At 46.2% G+C, this 20,803-nt stretch overlaps 1 protein-coding gene across 2 annotated transcripts in view; it reads left to right on the top strand.

The window, feature by feature from the left end:
* Positions 1-2,847: 2,847 nt before the first annotated feature.
* snx18a (sorting nexin 18a) overlaps positions 2,848-20,803 on the top strand; it is a 30,497-nt gene continuing 12,541 nt past the window's right edge. For both annotated transcript variants that reach the window (XR_008079618.1, XM_035736562.2), the window contains exons 1-2: positions 2,848-4,204; positions 5,197-5,666. Coding sequence is in view for 1 of the 2 variants with exons in the window: in XM_035736562.2 (XP_035592455.2) it covers positions 3,165-4,204; positions 5,197-5,666 (1,510 nt within the window). In the remaining variant the exon portion in view is untranslated. The remainder of the gene's footprint in view (positions 4,205-5,196; positions 5,667-20,803) is intronic.

The raw sequence follows: 20,803 nt of genomic DNA, 5'->3' as shown, positions 1-20,803 counted from the left end.
TCCACAAAAATGATTTCAAGAATATGCATATCGTTGCTTCAGGTGCAGAGCTACAGGCAGTTCGGTTTGGGTATGTGATTTTAGACTAACATTTTTTTTAAAGAATTAGATCCTTTTAATGGGTGATATTGTTGTAATAACCTAATGATTTCCCCCCCCAGAGAAACACATTTGCTGAGCTCAAAAACTCAACGGTCTCAAATGACACGTCAACATGACAAATGATCAATTCACATGACATCACCCAAAACAAACAAGATCCACGACTCTCTGATCATGACAAGCTATTACAAGGACCACGGGTGAATATATCTCTGAGGGGACTCTTTCCGGCCGGTGTCCATATGTAATCTGATCTCCTGCTGCATATCTGCCAGCTCTGAAAACAGCCCTCTTATATCCCCACCAGGTCCAGACCTGGGTTCAAATACTATTTGAAATCATTGCAAATACTTGCCTGGCCAATGGTAGCAAAATAAAATAGTTGCAAAAGGGAGAACCCCATCCATCTGGTACTCCAGGCTAAAGCAAATACTAAAAGTATTGGAAAGATTTTAAATAACAATTTAAATGCAGGTCTGATCCCCTCCCGCTATTAGGACTTGAGACCAACCTTCAGGCCTCCAGGCCCCCACCTCCAGCCCCCACCTTCAGGCCTCCAGCCCCCACCTTCAGGCCTCCAGCCCCCACCTTCAGGCCTCCAGGCCCCCACCTCCAGGCCTCCAGGCCCCCACCTCCAGGCCTCCAGGCCCCCACCTCCAGGCCTCCAGGCCCCCACCCCACCCCCAGGCCTCCCCACCTTCAGGTCCTCCAGCCCCCCCCTTCAGGCCTCCAGGCCCCCCCCACCTCCAGGCCCCCACCTCCAGGCCCCACCTTCAGGCCTCCAGGCCCCCACCTCCAGGCCCCACCTTCAGGCCTCCAGGCCTCCACCTCCAGGCCCCACCTTCAGGCCTCCAGGCCCCCACCTCCAGGCCCCACCTTCAGGCCTTCAGCCCCCACCTTCAGGCCTCCAGGCCCCCACCTCCAGGCCCCACCTTCAGGCCTCCAGCCCCCACCTTCAGGCCTCCAGGCCCCCCCCCAGGCCCCCCACCCCAGGCCCCCACCCCAGGCCCCCACCTCCAGGCCCCCACCTCCAGGCCCCCACCTCCAGGCCCCACCTTCAGGCCTCCCCCCCACCTCCAGGCCCCCACCTCCAGTCCCCCACCCCCAGAACCCCACCCCAGGCCTCCAGGCCCAGACCCCACCCCAGGCCTCCAGCCCCCACCTTCAGGTCCCCAGGCCCCCACCTCCAGGCCCCCACAGGCCCCCACCTCCAGGCCCCCACCTCCAGTCCCCCACCCCCAGAACCCCACCCCAGGCCTCCAGGCCCACACCTCCAGTCCCCCACCCCCAGGTCCCCACCTTCAGGCCTCCAGCCCCCACCTTCAGGCCTCCAGGCCCCCACCTCCAGGTCCCCCACCTCCAGTCCCCCACCCCCAGAACCCCACCCCAGGCCTCCCACACCCCAGTCCCCCACCCCCAGGCCTCCAGGCCTCCAGGCCTCCACCTCCAGGCCCCCACCTCCAGCCCCCACCTTCAGGCCCCCACCTCCAGGCCCCCCACCTCCAGTCCCCCACCCCCAGAACCCCACACCAGGCCTCCAGGCCCACACCTCCAGTCCCACACCCCCAGGTCCCCACCTCCAGGCCCCCACCTCCAGGCCCCCACCTCCAGCCCCCCACCCCCAGAACCCCACCCCAGGCCTCCAGGCCCCCACCCCCAGGTCCCCACCTCCAGGACTCCAGGCCCCCACCTCCAGGCCTCCAGTCCCCCACCCCCAGGCCCCCACCTCCAGGCCCCACCTCCAGCCCCCACCCCCCCCCAAGCCTCTAGCCCCCACCTCCTGGCGCCCATGCCCCCATCTCCACCCCACCCCCAGGCCTCTAGCCCCCCACCTCCTGGCCCCTAGGCGTCTAGCCCCCACCTCCTGGCGCCCATGCCCCCACCTCCAGGCCACCACCCCCTGGCCTCTAGCCCCCCACCTCCTGGCCCCTAGGCGTCTAGCCCCCCACCTCCTGGCGCCCATGCCCCCACCTCCAGGCCACCACCCCCTGGCCCTCACCCCCGGTATGATGGGATACTGGTGGTGGAGTCTAAACAGAGGACACCTGTTAGGATACAAAGTGAGGAGAAGGGCTATTAATGATTGACTATTGATTATTACTCTATTGATTAGGTAAGGATGTGAGTTAAAGTACAGACGGTGACCTGATCAGATAATACAGTACCGCGAACAATAGTGATTGATTGCATTGTTTTTTTTACATGAATTATATAATTATAAATATTTCTCTAACCATACCATTTATATCTGGCATTGCTTTGCTATATAAAGCTATTGGTAGTAATGTTATTGAATTACTTAACAGTATAAATGCTTTATTTTAAAACAATTTTCTTAAAATTATATTTTTGTTTAAGTGTTCAATTTGCTTTAGATTGTAAATAGACACATGAGGTGTGTTCGTCATTGAGAACTTGATAATATAGATGTTCTGTACATTGAGGGCTGACTGAGACTATAAATATAGACTTGAAAGAAGATACGAATGGGATTAAAAAGTGATACATTGTCACATTATAATCACCAATGTTACTACATTGATCATACAAATAAATACATGTAAATGCAGTAGGATTCTGGTAACATCTATGAATTGATACGTTAAAGAAAATCACATCACATAACTGAAATTCCACACCCGCCCATCAACTAAAGCATAGGCGTTTGATTAATGTCGCCTGTTATCTGATCGTCCTCCTCGCTCCACCCTCCATTATTCGGACTGATTATGTGTGGTTGTTGCGCGGAGAAGGGAGTCTACGAGGAGAGAGAGAGAGAAACACAGTAAACTAGGCTACACATCTAACGGGGTAAACCTGGACGAAAGAACGGGATTTTATTGCACGTTTTAACGGTAACAAAATCAAATTTAATTGTAGTACGTAAGTCGCTTGAAGAAGGGACATTTCGGTGGGAGTTTTCCCCAAAGCAGTGTGCCTTCTCAACCTTCATACACAGACTTCTAGTAGTTTGGATAGGCTTGTCCGCTGGGGGAGAGTTTGTTGTGTAGCTCGAGCTGGTTATTTTGTTGCGCGTTAGGCGCTCCCGTTGTTGTTGAACTATGGCGCTCAAGGCGAGGGCTTTATACGACTTCAATTCCGAAAACCCCGGGGAGATATCAGTGAAAGAAAATGAAATAGTGACTCTGTACAGCGAACAGGATATTGAAGGCTGGCTAGAAGGATCCAACAGCAAAGGCGAGAGAGGTCTCTTCCCCGCGTCCTACGTTGAGATCCTGAAGAACGACACCGCGTCCACGTTTAACAACAACGGCACATCCGGATCCCGGTACGCCAATATTCCAACCGGAGGTTTCGAGGATGCCTCCTCTTATAACATCCAGAATCATACTGAAAACTTGTCCAAAACATCAGTAACATCGCCCGGGCTTCCGGCGTTGTCACCACCTGCCCCAGCACAGCAGCAACCCATTTATCAAGCCAGCCAGGGCAGCGACGAAGACTGGGATGATGACTGGGATGACAGCTCGACAGTGGCGGACGAACCCGGGGTTGTTGGGGTTAATTACCAAAGGGACTTTGATGGCAACGGACCGTCTACATACAGAATGTCAACATCAATGTCTAAAGGTAGCAACGTTCAACAAGCCAAGAGCTCTGCTACGGTCAGTAGAAACCTCAATAGGTTTTCAACATTTGTGAAATCAGGAGGGGAAGCGTTCGTGTTAGGTGAGGCAGCTGGGTTTGTGAAAGATGGGGATAAGATCTGTGTTGTAACGGGACAATACGGTCCAGAATGGCAGGAAAACCCATACCCCTTCGCCTGTACCATAGACGACCCCACCAAGCAGACCAAGTTCAAAGGGATGAAGAGTTACATTGCCTACAAGCTGACGCCCACCCACACTCAGACCCAGGTAAACAGAAGGTATAAACACTTTGACTGGCTCTACGCCCGGCTGGTGGAGAAGTTCCCTGTCATCTCGGTGCCCCACATCCCAGAGAAACAGGCCGCGGGGCGGTTTGAGGAGGACTTCATCTCTAAAAGGAGGAAAGGGTTGATATGGTGGATGAATCACATGACCAGCCACCCGGTCCTGTCCAAGTGTGATGTCTTTCAGCACTTCCTCACCTGCAACAGGTAGGCTTCTCCTCTCCCCATCTCTCTCTCCTCCCCTCTCTCCTCTCCCCATCTCTCTCTCTCCTCCCCTCTCTCCTCTCCCCATCTCTCTCTCTCCTCCCCTCTCTCCTCTCCCCATCTCTCTCTCTCCTCCCCTCTCTCCTCTCCCCATCTCTCTCTCTCCTCCCCTCTCTCCTCTCCCCCTCTCTCTCTCTCCTCTCCCCATCTCTCTCTCTCCTCCCCTCTCTCCTCTCCCCATCTCTCTCTCCTCTCCCCACCCCACCCCCTCTCCTCCCCTCTCCCCCCCCATCTCTCTCCACCCCTCTCCTCTCCCCATCTCTCTCTCTCCCCCCTCTCTCCTCCCCTCTCTCCTCTCCCCATCTCTCTCTCTCCTCCCTCTCTCCTCTCCCCATCTCTCTCTCCTCCCCTCTCTCCTCTCCCCATCTCTCTCTCTCCTCCCCTCTCCCCACCCCACCCCACCCCCTCTCCTCCCCCATCTCTCTCCTCCCCTCTCTCATCTCCCCATCTCTCTCCTCCCCTCTCTCATCTCCCCATCTCTCTCCTCTCCTCCCCCATCTCTCTCCTCCCCTCTCTCATCTCCCCATCTCTCTCCTCCCTCTCTCCTCTCCCCACCCCCCTCTCCTCTTCGTGTTTCTTTGCTCTGTAAAGCTAGCCTGAGTGCCAGTCTGTTTTTTTGTTGTTGCTCTCTTGCCAACTCCTCATAGAATTGGTGTGTTTGGCGCGACGATGACAGCAATAGAGTTGTCATAATAGCACAAAGAGACTGGCACTCAGGCTAGCGTAAAGCGTATTTTGGGTCATTGAAAAGCTCCAGCCAGTAGTGGCCTAGGGATGGTCTGGTGGTAACTGCTTGCCATTCAGATCACACATGTAGACTAGGCCTGTGTTGGTATGGGTACGAATCTGGCCCACGCCAACCCTGTTCTTCACTGACTCTGTAAAACAAAATTAAAACGCTTTGTGAAAACCCAAGGTTTAATTATTTTCCACAGCACAGACGAGAAGTCATGGAAGCAGGGGAAGAGGAAGGCGGAGAAGGACGAGATGGTTGGGGCTAACTTCTTCCTCACTATCTCCACGCCCTCCGGACCCCCCCTGGACCTTGTCGAGGTCGAGTCCAAGATCGACGGCTTCAAAGCTTTCACTAAGAAAATGGACGACAGCGTGATCCAGGTCAACGCCACCACCAACGAGTTCGCCCGGAAACAGATCACGGGGTTTAAGAAGGAGTACCAGAAAGTGGGCCAGGCGTTTAAAGTCCTGGGGCAGGCGTTTGAGCTGGACCAGCAGGCGTATTCAGTAGGGTTGAACCAGGCCATGGCGTATACAGGAGAAGCATACGACGCTATCGGAGACTACTTTGCAGAGCAGCCGAGACACGATGTGGATCCGTTAATGGATTTGTTACAGCTGTACCAGGGACATCTGGCCAACTACCCTGACATCATCCACGTACAGAAAGGTAATGTCCTCATACTACCCTGACATCATCCACGTACAGAATAGGTAATGTCCTCATACTACCCTGACATCATCCATGTACAGAAAGGTAATGTCCTCCTCATACTACCCTGACATAATCCATGTACAGAAAGGTAATGTCCTCCTCATACTACCCTGACATCATCCATGTACAGAAAGGTAATGTCCTCCTCATACTACCCTGACATCATCCATGTACAGAAAGGTAATGTCCTCATACTACCCTGACATCATCCACGTACAGAAAGGTAATGTCCTCATACTACCCTGACATCATCCCATGTACAGAATAGTTAATGTCCTCATACTACCCTGACATCATCCACGTACAGAAAGGTAATGTCCTCCTCATACTACCCTGACATCATCCATGTACAGAAAGGTAATGTCCTCATACTACCCTGACATCATCCCATGTACAGAATAGTTAATGTCCTCATGCTACCCTGACATCATCCACGTACAGAAAGGTAATGTCCTCATACTACCCTGACATCATCCCATGTACAGAATAGTTAATGTCCTCCTCATACTACCCTGACATCATCCACATACAGAAAGGTAATGTCCTCATACTACCCTGACATCATCCCATGTACAGAATAGTTAATGTCCTCATACTACCCTGACGTCATCCACGTACAGAAAGGTAATGTCCTCATACTACCCTGACATCATCCACGTACAGAAAGGTAATGTCCTCATACTACCCTGACATCATCCCATGTACAGAATAGTTAATGTCCTCATACTACCCTGACATCATCCCATGTACAGAAACCATACTACCCTGACATCATCCCATGTACAGAATAGTTAATGTCCTCATACTACCCTGACATCATCCCATGTACAGAAACCATACTACCCTGACATCATCCACGTACAGAAACCATACTACCCTGACATCATCCCATGTACAGAAACCATACTACCCTGACATCATCCCATGTACAGAAACCATACTACCCTGACATCATCCCTTGTACAGAAACCATACTACCCTGACATCATCCCATGTACAGAAACCATACTACCCTGACATCATCCACGTACAGAAAGGTAATGTCCTCATACTACCCTGACATCATCCACGTACAGAAAGGTAATGTCCTCATACTACCCTGACATCATCCCATGTACAGAATAGTTAATGTCCTCATACTACCCTGACATCATCCCATGTACAGAATAGTTAATGTCCTCGTACTACCCTGACATCATCCCATGTACAGAATAGTTAATGTCCTCATACTACCCTGACATCATCCCATGTACAGAAACCATACTACCCTGACATCATCCCATGTACAGAAACCATACTACCCTGACATCATCCCATGTACAGAAAGGTAATGTCCTCCTCATTCTACTAGACTCAGGCCTTGTAACTCCACTAATCAGCTGATTGTAAATCTTTGTGTGATTAACATTTGAATGGGTGTAGCTAAGTGTAAACATTGGTTCATTATGGATTGGTTCATCAGGGATCAAATGACTTTGTTGCAACCTCATGGGGCTGTCAGACAGCAACAACAACATACATGGGCTCGATCAAGAGCCTTCATGTTTTGTTTCTGATAAGGAACCTCACTCCCTAGGCTTTTTCTCCACCTGTCATGGTAGCTGTAGTCTCCGTATCGGCAGCTCTGCAGCAGTCGTCACCATTATCACTGAGAGGAGGGGACCAGCTTTGCATGAGTGATGGGGAAATGTTTATGTTGAGGGTATTGACTCACACACACACACACACACACACACACACACACACACACACACACACACACACACACACACACACACACACACACACACACACACACACACACACACACACACACACACACACACACACACACACACACACACACACACACACACACACACAGGTTTCATTTGACTGCTGAGTCATATGGGAGGCAGCCTGTGGTTTAGCTGATGCGTTGTGTTTTCACGTCTGTGTGTGTGTGTGTGTGTGTGTGCAGTCATTGTGGTGCATGACCCATGTATAAAGCCTGGAAACAACAGAAATTGCCACGGGTTTTGCCGGGAAAGCCAGTCAGTCTATCACCTGTGACCTACAGTAGTATCTAAGGCTGTGATGGTCATGGAACTTTGGATGAAAGGTTGATTGGCCAGCCAAATTACCACGGTCACCGTGGTAACCATTTGAATAGCATTTTTTTATTTTTTTATTTTTTTTAAATATTCGTTAAGTTACATTTTCTCTTTTGCTCAGCCTGCATTTGCTGCAGTAGAAATAGAAGGAAGAGAATGGTGTCCCCGTTCAAGTCAATGATGATACTGTACTCTATATCATCTACTGCATCTTTATGTGATACATGTATCACTAGCCACTTTAAACTATGCCACTTTGTTTACATACCCTACATTACTTATCTCATATGTATATACTGTACTCGATACCATCTACTGCATCTTGCCGTTCTGTACCATCACTCATTCATATATCTTTATGTACATATTCTTTATCCCTTTACACTTGTGTGTGTGTATATGGTAGTAGTTGTGGAATTGTTAGCTAGATTACTCGTTGGTTACGACTGCGTTGTCGGAACGAGAAGCAACAAGCATTTCGGTACACTCGCATTAACATCTGCTAACCATGTGTATGTGACAAATAACATTTTTGATTTGACATAATGGGTGGAATGGTGGCCATTGCGAGGAGCAAAGCAGGAAGTATAAAAGCAGGAAGTATAAAAGTAGGAAGTATAAAAAGCAGGAAATGTACCCATCGATATGTGCTGTGATTTTTTTTGATTCAAAAAATTACATTCCATAGATCTCGCCAGCTTGTAGTCCTACGTCCAGGCAATGAGTTTCCTCTGGTTCGTTCAGCCATTCCTGTGGTGAAAGAATAAGGGTTTGGGATAAACGTGGAAAATAAAGTCTGAGGTTCACACAGGCTCAGGAAATCACAGCAGTCATTTTACATAACTTTTTAAAAAATTAATTATGACGCTTTTATGTGCTTTGTGTTTTTCTATTCCATAAATGCTTCATCATTTCACAAAAAGGGACGTTAGCTGATGATTATTACATAGAACTAAACGTATAAGATCTGTGTTCACCTCTGACCTTATTTAAGGAATTTATCCCCCCCCTCCCAAAAAAAACGTTGGTTTTGTCCAACGAACCATGGCGGTGTTGAGCCCCTCTTCCATTAGCAGTTTGAAGTCCACCTAGGTTGGGCTGGCCTTGGGTGGGCTAGGTCAAATTGTGTTTTCACTGCCTCCAGAAATGAGAAATTATGTCATGTTGCTTGGTAGCCAATAGGTGTCTGCAGCTGACGTAGCTAGCTAGCCTTTTACTGAGGAGCTGTCGTCAAGGCAAAGGGTGGATATTTTGAAGAATCTCAAATATAAAATCTATTTTGATTTAGTTTTGATGTCTTTACTATTATTCCACAATGTAGAAAATAGTAAAAAAATACACATATTTTAATGTGATTATATATGTGTGTGTGTGTGTGTGTGTGTGTGTGTGTGTGTGTGTGTGTGTGTGTGTGTGTGTGTGTGTGTGTATATACACACACACACACATGCATGTATGTACAGTTGAAGTTGGAAGTCTACATACACATTTGCCAAATACATTTAAACTCTTTTTTTTCACAATTCCTGACATTTAATCCTCGTAAAGAATTCCCTGTTTTAGATCAGTTAGGATCACCACTTTTATTTTAAGAATGTAAAATGTCACAATAATAGTATAATTATTTATTTCAGCTTTTATTTCTTTCATCACATTCCCAGTCGATCAGAAGTTTACATAGACTCAAATAGTATTTGGTAGCATTGCCTTTACATTGTTCAACTTGGGTCTGTCACACTCTGACAATTATTTGCGTTGTTTGATCCAATTTGTAAGTCGCTCTGGATAAGAGCGTCTGCTAAATGACTTAAATGTTAAATTTTCTATGTTTTGTTTGGTCAGGGTGTGATATGAGTGGGCATTCTATGTCTAGTTAGTCTGTTTTGGTTCTCAATCAGTAGCGGGTGTTTGTCGTTGTCTCTGATTGGGAACCGTATTTAGGTAGCGTGTTTTGTATTGTGGTTGGTGGGTTATTGTCTATGTTTCTATAGCGGTCACGGTCGTTTTGTTTGTTTAATGAACTTCGTGTTTTTCGTCAATCTTTAAAGTTCATACCACGATCGTGACGGCGTCAAGTGTTTCGGGGAGCCTTCCACAAGCTTCCCACAATAAGTTAGGTACATTTTGGCCCATTCCTCCTGACAGAGCTGGTGTAACTGAGTCAGGTTTCTTGGCCTCCTTGCTTCCACACGCTTTTTCAGTTCTTCCCACAAATGTTCTATAGGAGTGAGGTCAGGTGATGGCCACTCCAATACCTTGACTTTGTTGTCCTGAAGCCATTTTGCCACAACTTTGGAGTATGCTTGGGGTCATTTTCCATTTGGAGGACCCATTTGCAACCAAGCTTTAACTTCCTGACTGATGTCTTGAGATGTTGCTTTAATATATCCACATATTTTTCCTTCCTCATGTTGCCATCTATTTTGTGAAGTGCCCCAGTCCCTCCTGCAGCAAAGCACCCCCACAACATGATGCTGCCACCCCCGTGCTTCACGGTTGGGATGGTGTTCTTCGGCTTGCAAGCCTCCCCCTTTTTCCTCCAAACATAACAATGGTCATTATGGCCAAACAGTTCTATTTTTGTTTCATAAGACCAGAGGACATTTCTCAAAAAAGTATGATCTTTGTCCCCATGTGCAGTTGCAAACCGTAGTCTGGCTTTTTTTATGGCGGTTTTTGAGCAGTGGCCTCTTCCTTGCTGAGTGGCCTTTCAGGTTATGTCGATATAGGACTCGTTTTACTGTGGATATAGATCGTTTTGTACCTGTTTCCTCCAGCATCTTCACAAGGTCCTTTGCTGATGTTCTGGGATTGATTTGCACTCTAGGATACAGAACGCGTCTCCTTCCTGAACCGTATGACGGCTGGGTGTTCCCATGGTGTTTATACGTACTATTGTTTGTACAGATGAACGTGGTACCTTCAGGCATTTGGAAATTGCTTCCAAGGATTAACCAGACTTGTGGAGGTCTACAACAACAAAAATATTGGCTGATTTCTTTGGTTTTCCCATGATGTCAAGCAAAGAGGCACTGAGTTTGAAGGTAGGCCTTGAAATACATCCACAGGTACACCTCCAACTGACTCAAATGATGTCAAATTATGTCAATTAGCCTATCAGAAGCTTCTAAAGCCATGACATAATTTTCTGGAATTTTCCAAGCTGTTTAAAAGGCACAGTCAACTTAGTGTATGTAAACTTCTGACCCACTGGAATTGCAAATAATTTTTCCAACAATTGTTTACAGACAGATTATTTAACTTATAATTCACTGTATCGCACAAAGTAGATGTCCTTTTACTGACTTGCCAAAACTATAGTTTGTTAACAAGATATGTGTGGAGTGGTTGAAAAACGAGTTTTAATGACTCCACCCTAAGTGTATGTGAACTTCCGACTTCAACGTGTGTGTGTGTGTGTGTGTGTGTGTGTGTGTGTGTGTGTGTGTGTGTGTGTGTGTGTGTTGGTGGCTAGATAGATAGATAGATAGATGCAAAGTTTGGTAACAGAATGACAGTAAATTTGACCATTTATGTGACCACGTTTTCAAAAAACTCATCTCGTCCACTTTTAAGATTCAAAGATGTCTGCAATAAGAATGGGGTGTCAGCTATGACATGACACCTTGACTCTCGTTTGGGTTATTTTACTACAGTAAGTGAAGTGGTTTAACACCCGGTAACAGAAGGACGGTAACACTGACATCATGGGTCCGTGGAGGAATGCATCATTCTGAACGTCGTTCTGTTCATGGTGATGTCGTCTCAATAGGTAGGAACATTTTTTAATGTTCTCCAAAAGCATGTTTTGGGAATTGTTCTACACACGGGTTATTATTCTAATGCCCCAAAAGCAGAGCAGGGTTTGGTCCCGGTAGAGCAGGGTTTGGTCCCGGTAGAGCAGGGTTTGGTCCCGGTAGAGCAGAGCAATTTGTAAGTCGCTCTGGATAAGAGCGTCTGATAAATGACTTAAATGTAAATGTAAATGTAAAGGGTTCGGTCCCAGCAGAGCAGAGCAGGGTTTGGTCCCGGCAGGGCAGTTTTTATTACATTTTTTTATTGTAGTATTTATTTAACCTTTCATTTAACAAGGCAAGTCAGCAGAGTAGAGTTCAGCACAGGAAAAATAATAATAGTCATTGAGTAGTAACAATTAACAGGATACTACAGTAAGAAATGAACGAGAACAATAATAAAATAGTGACAAAGACACAGGAAGCAATGATAATGCTGTGGTTGGTCATTCCACTGGCTGGCCCTACGGTGTGGCAGGTGCTATATATTCTGGCACAAAGATACTGGATTTTCTGGTTTTGTTTTCTAAATGTTTTTGTTTTCAATTTTGTAAAATAAATTGCTGATAAGTCTCGTTCTCTCAGTGTAGGAGAAAATACAGCCTCTCTCTTCCTGTCTCTCTCGCTCTCCCTGTTCTCTCTCTCACTTCTCTCTCCCTCTTTCTCTCTGTTCTCGCCTTCACTCTCTCTCTCACTTCTCTCTCCCTCTTTCTCTCTCTGTTCTCTGCTTCTCTCTCTCTCTCTCCCCGTCTCCCTGTTCTCTCGCTCTTTCTCTCTCCCTCTTTCTTTCTGTTCTCGCCTTCGCTCTCTCTCTCACTTCTCTCTCCCTCTTTCTCTCTCTGTTCTCTGCTTCTCTCTCTCTCTCCCCGTCTCTCTGTTCTCTGCTTCTCTCTCTCTCTCTCGTTTGTCTGTGTATCTGTATTAATCTGTTCTGCATTAGAGATTCTGTGGATCTGGGTTAAACCTCAGCAGTGGAGCAGAGATATTTCCAAGATGAGGGGAGGGGGGGGCTTATTTTAGGGAATGTCAGCATGTTTTCCTCGCTTCATGCACAAGTCTGTCTGTGGTATGTCTGGACAGAATACTGTAGAATAAAATAGATTTATTGTCCTCTGAGCAGGAAATTGTTTTTCATAAGCTTGTACATTTTACACAAACCTCAAACCTACGGCTCATCACTCAGACATAGGGATGGGCATTTTACACAAACCTCAAACCAACATCAAACCTACGGCTCATCACTCAGACATAGGGATGGGCATTTTACATTTTTTTGGACTGTTAGAGCAATTCTTTTTTCTTTTTCTGTGGGGCAAAAAAGTATTTAGTCAGCCACCAATTGTGCAAGTTGTCCCACTTAAAAAGATGAGAGGCCTGTAATTTTCATCATAGGTACACTTCAACTATGACAGACAAAATGAGGGAAAAAAATCCAGAAAATCACATTGTAGGATTTTAAATGTATTTATTTGCAAATTATAGTGGAAAATAAGTATTTGGTCAATAACAAAAGTTTATCTCAATAATTTGTTATATACCCTTTGTTGGCAATGACAGGGGTCAAACATTTTCTGTTAGTCTTCACAAGGTTTTCACACACTGTTGCTGGTATTTTGGCCCATTCCTCCATGCAGATCTCCTCTAGAGCAGTGATGTTTTGGGGCTGTTGCTGGGCAACACGGACTTTCAACTCCCTCCAAAGATCTTTCTATGGGGGTTGAGGCCACTCCAGGACCTTGAAATGCTTCTTACGAAGCCACTCCTTCGTTGCCTGAGCGGTGTGTTTGGGATCATTGTCATGCTCAAAGACCCAGCCACGTTTCATCTTCAAAGCCCTTGCTGATGGAAGGAGGTTTTCACTCAAAATCTCACGATACATGGCCCCATTCATTCTTTCCTTTACACGGATCAGTCGTCCTGGTCCCTTTGCAGAAAAACAGCCCCAAAGCATGATATTTCCACCCCCATGCGTCACAGTAGGTATGGTGTTCTTTGGATGCAACTCAGCCTTCTTTGTCCTCCAAACACGACGAGTTGAGTTTTTACCAAAAAGTGATCTTTTTTTTTTTGTGATCATTTTGACCCCACTGGGTGAGATCTTGCGTGGAGCCCCAGATCGAGGGAGATTATCAGTGGTCTTGTATGTCTTCCATTTCCTAATAATTGCTCCCACAGTTGATTTTTTTCAAACCAAGCTGCTTACCTATTGCAAATTCAGTCTTCCCAGCCTGGTGCAGGTCTACAATTTTGTTTCTGGTGTCCTTTGACAGCTCTTTGGTCTTGGCCATAGTGGAGTTTGTTGTGTGACTGTTTGAGGTTGTGGACCGGTGGCTTTTATACTGATAACAAGTTCAAACAGGTGCCATTAATACAGGTAACGAGTGGAGGACAGTGGAGCCTCTTAAAGAAGAAGTTACAGGTCTGAGAGCCAGAAATCTTGCTTGTTTGTAGGTGACCAAATACTTATTTTCCACCAAAATTTGCAAATAAATTCATTAAAAATCCTACAATGTGATTTTCTGGATTTTTTTTCTTCTAATTTTGTCTGTCATAGTTGAAGTGTACCTATGATGAAAATTACAGGCCTCTCATCTTTTTAAGTGGGAGAACTTGCACAATTGGTGGCTGACTAAATACTTTTTTGCCCCACTGTGTGTTTCTAACACAAGGCCCGCACCACATTTTTGTTGCATTTATCTATATGCCAACAGATCAACCATTACAGATAACATATCCTAATTGCTCAATTGCTCCATATAAAGTGCATTCTGAAAGTATTCAGACCCCTTGACCTTTTCCACATTTTGTTTACGTTACAGCCTCTAAAAGATATGACATCCTCACAACTAGCTAGCTAGTTAATGTTAGACTAATGTGTTTTTTTTAGCTTGTTAAATAAATAGCTACGCTAGCCACGGGGTGTCAAACTCAAAACGGTGCAGTATTGAAAAAAATCCAAAACGAAATTGTGGGCCAGAACAGCCTATTTATTTTTATAATTCTTTTTACAACTGCTACCCAAACTGGTCTTTGTTTTTATTAGAAAAAAACGTGCCCTTTTTATAATGTCCACTTATGTATATACTGTAGGATAGCATTTTACATATTAAAACGACAGATAAATCATATTTGTCCAGCCTTTGCTGCTATGCTTGCAGATGTTTATAATAATGCAAAAGTATTTAACTCCAAATAACAACAATATAGAGCTATAGGTTGTTTTGTAACCATTTTAATCTTTTTAAAACGTGTTTTTCCTTTTTTGCACTGCATGGTTTAGTTTTTTTTTTTAGGATTTATTATCGGGCTTTAAAAACCAAAGCCAGACTGCAACATTTTAGTAGCCTAGCTAAGGACTGTGGCACGTGTCTGTACACTTTCCTTCCGCTGCGCGCTGTAAACCGGACACACGAACGTTTGCGTCAGTTGAATTCACCTGCGCAAGCGCATCAGGCTGTAATTTCATAAAGTACATGACTTACTGGTGTGTCCCTTTTTTTTTTTTAGCCCGCGAGCTTTGTGTTTGGCCACGTTATGACTGCCCTTTGCTGAGATTGTATTGACATTCCCAGCCTTAGTTTAGTCATTTAAACCAAAACCGTGCATCCGATTGGCTGGAGGCAGCAAACAATGTACCAGACCAGCTGTGATACCTGATAGCAATATTATTGTTGGACTACCAAGAAATGTATTGGTGAATTATTAAATTAAATAATTATTATCTATTCTGCCAACAATTCCTTACTATGTCATGGAACGTTGAGTCACATAGAAACCTTTTTTTGTTTTTCAAACCTAAAAAAGTTTGTTTTGAAGCATATCTTTGACTGATTTTTGTTTCATATCTGCACAAGTAGTTTAAACACGCTGTCAGTTTCTCTTTAAATGATAGATGTTCTCTTTTGTTGCACATGGCACTGAGAAGGGACCATTGCACTTCTATTGCAGAAACAGACATTTTCCCGTTTTTCTTGTGGAGTCTGGAATGGAGTAGAATAGATTATAATGAATGATGATGATCTGTGTCAGGTCTGAATAGAGTGGACTTGAATATATGTATTTCCTAGGAGAAGGTAACTATTTCCTGTTCCTGTTGTTAAACTTTACACAAACACCAAACCAATATATAATCATTAGGGCGCAGCGGTCTAAGGCACTACAGACACCCTGGTTCGATTCCAGGCTGTATCACAACCGGCTGTGATTGGGAGTCTCATATTTGTGCACAATTGGCCCAGCGTCGTTAGGGTTTAGCTGGGGTAGGCCGTCATTGTAAATAAGAATTTCTTCTTAAAACTAACTTGCCTAGTTAAATAAAGGTTACATTAAAAAAAAGTTTCTTACACATGGAGAAATGACCATTAGACCTCACAAGAAACAGGAAATGTCTGTTTTTGCAATAGAGGTCTATGTGAGAGAGCAGACAACAGAGTGCAACGTCAGTGTATTTACGTTCTCTTGATGATTGGCCAATGAAAGGTCTTCCTGTCAGGGACAGACCAATCCCAGCTCTTTTATTTTGACAGAGGCAATTACTCATGGTGACCGAGTTCACTAAATGACACCAAATCCCGGGGCAGAATCATGCAGGAAGGTTGGCTGCATGCCTGAAAGGTGAGGATAGTTTCACTCCCTCCCCCTAAAAGACCAACAACATGTCTGAACTCATGAGGGATTTCACTGGGTTCTGAGATGGCTGTCCTGTGACCGGGGTCACACGGGTTCTGAGATGGCTGTCCTGTGACCGGGGTCACACTGGTTCTGAGATGGCTGTCCTGTGACCGGGGTCACACTGGTTCTGAGATGGCTGTCCCGTGACCGGGGTCACACTGGTTCTGAGATGGCTGTCCTGTGACCGGGGTCACTGGTTCTGAGATGGCTGGTTCTGAGATGGCTGTCCTGTGACCGGGGTCACTGGTTCTGAGATGGCTGTCCTGTGACCGGGGTCACACTGGTTCTGAGATGGCTGTCCCCGGGGTGACCGGGGTCACACTGGTTCTGAGATGGCTGTCCCGTGACCGGGGTCACACTGGTTCTGAGATGGCTGTCCTGTGACCGGGGTCACACTGGTTCTGAGATGGCTGTCCTGTGACCGGGGTCACACTGGTTCTGAGATGGCTGTCCCGTGACCGGGGTCACACTGGTTCTGAGATGGCTGTCCCGTGACCGGGGTCACACTGGTTCTGAGATGGCTGTCCCGTGACCGGGGTCACACTGGTTCTGAGATGGCTGTCCCGTGACCGGGGTCACACTGGTTCTGAGATGGCTGTCCTGTGACCGGGGTCACACTGGTTCTGAGATGGCTGTCCTGTGACCGGGGTCACACTGGTTCTGAGATGGCTGTCCCGTGACCGGGGTCACACTGGTTCTGAGATGGCTGTCCCGTGACCGGGGTCACACTGGTTCTGAGATGGCTGTCCTGTGACCGGGGTCACACTGGTTCTGAGATGGCTGTCCCGTGACCGGGGTCACACTGGTTCTGAGATGGCTGTCCTGTGACCGGGGTCACACTGGTTCTGAGATGGCTGTCCTGTGACCGGGGTCACACTGGTTCTGAGATGGCTGTCCCGTGACCGGGGTCACACTGGTTCTGAGATGGCTGTCCCGTGACCGGGGTCACACTGGTTCTGTCCTGTGAGATGGCTGTCCCGTGACCGGGGTCACACTGGTTCTGAGATGGCTGTCCCTGGTTCTGACCGGGGTCACACTGAGATGGTTCCTGAGATGGTTCTGAGATGGCTGTCCTGTGTGACCTGAGATGGGTCACACTGGTTCTGAGATGGCTGTCCCGTGACCGGGGTCACACTGGTTCTGAGATGGCTGTCCTGTGACCGGGGTCACACTGGTTCTGAGATGGCTGTCCCGTGACCGGGGTCACACTGGTTCTGAGATGGCTGCTGTCCACTGGTTCTGAGACCGGGGTCACACTGGTTCTGAGATGGCTGTCACTGGTTCTGAGATGGCTGTCCTGTGACCGGGGTCACACTGGTTCTGAGATGGCTGTCCCGTGACCGGGGTCACACTGGTTCTGAGATGGCTGTCCTGTGACCGGGGTCACACTGGTTCTGAGATGGCTGTCCTGTGACCGGGGTCACACTGGTTCTGAGATGGCTGTCCTGTGACCGGGGTCACACTGGTTCTGAGATGGCTGTCCTGTGACCGGGGTCACACTGGTTCTGAGATGGCTGTCCCGTGACCGGGGTCACACTGGTTCTGAGATGGCTGTCCTGTGACCGGGGTCACACTGGTTCTGAGATGGCTGTCCTGTGACCGGGGTCACACTGGTTCTGAGATGGCTGTCCTGTGACCTGAGATGGGGTCACACTGGTTCTGAGATGGCTGTCCTGTGACCGGGGTCACACTGGTTCTGAGATGGCTGTCCTGTGACCGGGTCACACTGGTTCTGAGATGGCTGTCCTGTGACCGGGGTCACACGGGTTCTGAGATTGGTGACTAGGGTTTCACTAGTCCCCCCTTATCTTTAATGATTTAGAACAGACCTGTGTAGGGTTGGGGATATTCAAAAACGTTCCCAAATTCCCATAATTCCCTGTTTTTATCAGAAATCCTAGTTGGGAGGATGACTTCTGTAATGAGGAGGGAATCGACTGTGAGGGAATCCTTTGGGCTCCCGAGTGGTGCAGTGGTCTAAGTCACTGCAATTCAAATCATATTTTATTGGGTCACACAACACATGGGTTAGCAGATGTTAATGCGAGTGTAGCGAAATGCTTGTGCTTCTAGTTCCGACCGTGCAGTAATATCTAACAAGTCATCTCACAATTTCACAACAACTACCTCATACACACAAGTGTAAAGGAATGAATAAGAATATGTACATATAAATATATGGATGAGCGATGGCCGAACGGCATAGGCAAGATGCACTAGATGGTATAGAGTACAGTATATACATGTGAGATGAGTAATGTAGGGTATGTAAACATTATATAAAGTGGCATTGTTTAAAGTGGCTAGAGATACATTTATTACATCCAATTTTTCCATTATTAAAGTGGCTAGAGATTTGAGTCAGTGTGTTGGCAGCAGCCACTCAATGTTAGTGATGGCTGTTTAACAGTCTGATGGCCTTGAGATGGAAGCTGTTTTTTAGTCTCTCGGTCCCTGCTTTGATGCAAATGACTGATGTATTAGAGGTCGGCCGATTATGATTTTTCAACGCCGATACCGATTTATTTGGTGGACCAAAAAAAAAAGGAGATACCGATTAATCGTCCGATTTCTTTTTAAATGTATTTATTTGTAATAATGACAATTACAACAATACTGAATAAACACTTATTTTAACCTAATATAATACATCAATAAAATCAATTTAGCCTCAAATAAATAATGAAACATGTTCAATTTGGTTTAGAAAGTAGAGAAGAAAGTAAAAGTGCAATATGTGCCATGTCAGAAAGCTAAAGTTTAAGTTCCTTGCTCAGAACATGAGAACATATGAAAGCTGGTGATTCCTTTTAACATGAGTCTTCAATATTCCCAGTTAAGAAGTTTTAGGTTGTAGTTATTATAGGAATTATAGGACTATTTCTCTCTATACCATTTGTATTTCATTAACCTTTGACTATTGGATGTTCTTATAGGCACTTTAGTATTGCCGCTCGAACCAGCAACATAACGACAACAGCCACCCATGCAAAGCAAGGGAAACAACCACTCCAAGTCTCAGAGCGAGTGACCTTTGAAATGCTATTAGCTAATTAGCTAACCATTTCACATCGGTTACACCAGCCTAATCTCGGGAATTGATAGGCTTGAAGTCATAAACAGCTGCTGGCAAACACACGAAAGTGCTGTTTGAATGAATGCTTACGAGCCTGCTGCTGCCTACCATCGCTCAGTCAGACTGCTCTATCAAATCATAGACTTAGTTATAACATGATACCACACAGAAATACGAGCCTTAGGTCATTAATATGGTCGAATCCGGAAACTATCATCTCGAAAACAAGAGGTTTATTCTTTCAGTGAAATACGGAACCGTTCCGTATTTTATCTAACGGGTGGCATCCCTAAGTCTAAATATTGCTGTTACATTGCACAACCTTCAATGTTATGTTATAATTACGTACAATTCTGGCAAATTAGTTCTCAACGAGCCAGGCGGCTGCATATACCCTGACTCTACGCGCAATGAACTCAAGAGAAGTGACACAATTTCACCTGGTTAATATTGCCTGCTAACCTGGATTTCTTTTAGCTAAATATGCAGGATTAAAAATATATACTTCTGTGTATTAATTTTAAGAAAGGCTTTGGTGTTTAAGTACACAAATGTGCACTGCATCGATTATATGCAACGCAGAACACGCTAGATAAACTAGTAATATCATCAACCATGTGTTATGACTAGTGATTATGATTGATTGATTGTTTTTTATAAGATAAGTTTAATGCTAGCTAGCAACTTACCTTGGCTTCTACTGGATTCGCGTAACAGGCAGGCTCCTCGTGGAGTGCAATGTCATCAGGTGGTTAGAGCGTTGGACTAGTTAACTGTAAGGTTGCAAGATTGAATCCCCGAGCTGACACGGTAAAAATGTTGTTCTGCCCCTGAACAGGCAGTTAACCCACTGTTCCTAGACCAGTTAACCCTCTGTTCCTAGACCAGTTAACCCACTGTTCCTAGACCAGTTAACCCACTGTTCCTAGACCAGTTAACCCACTGTTCCTAGACCAGTTAACCCCACTGTTCCTAGACCAGTTAACCCACTGTTCCTAGACCAGTTAACCCCACTGTTCCTAGACCAGTTAACCCACTGTTCCTAGACCAGTTAACCCACTGTTCCTAGACCAGTTAACCCACTGTTCCTAGACCAGTTAACCCACTGTTCCTAGACCAGTTAACCCACTGTTCCTAGACCAGTTAACCCACTGTTCCTAGACCAGTTAACCCACTGTTCCTAGACCAGTTAACCCACTGTTCCTAGACCAGTTAACCCCACTGTTCCTAGACCAGTTAACCCCACTGTTCCTAGACCAGTTAACCCACTGTTCCTAGACCAGTTAACCCCACTGTTCCTAGACCCACTGTTCCTAGACCAGTTAACCCCACTGTTCCTAGACCAGTTAACCCCACTGTTCCTAGACCAGTTAACCCACTGTTCCTAGACCAGTTAACCCCACTGTTCCTAGACCAGTTAACCCTCTGTTCCTAGACCAGTTAACCCTCTGTTCCTAG

This window comes from Oncorhynchus keta, chromosome 25, assembly GCF_023373465.1.
Source record: "Oncorhynchus keta strain PuntledgeMale-10-30-2019 chromosome 25, Oket_V2, whole genome shotgun sequence".
NCBI lineage: Eukaryota > Metazoa > Chordata > Actinopteri > Salmoniformes > Salmonidae > Oncorhynchus > Oncorhynchus keta.
The sequence above is the reverse complement of the archived record's forward strand: the minus strand, read 5'-3'. Positions and strand labels throughout refer to the sequence as shown.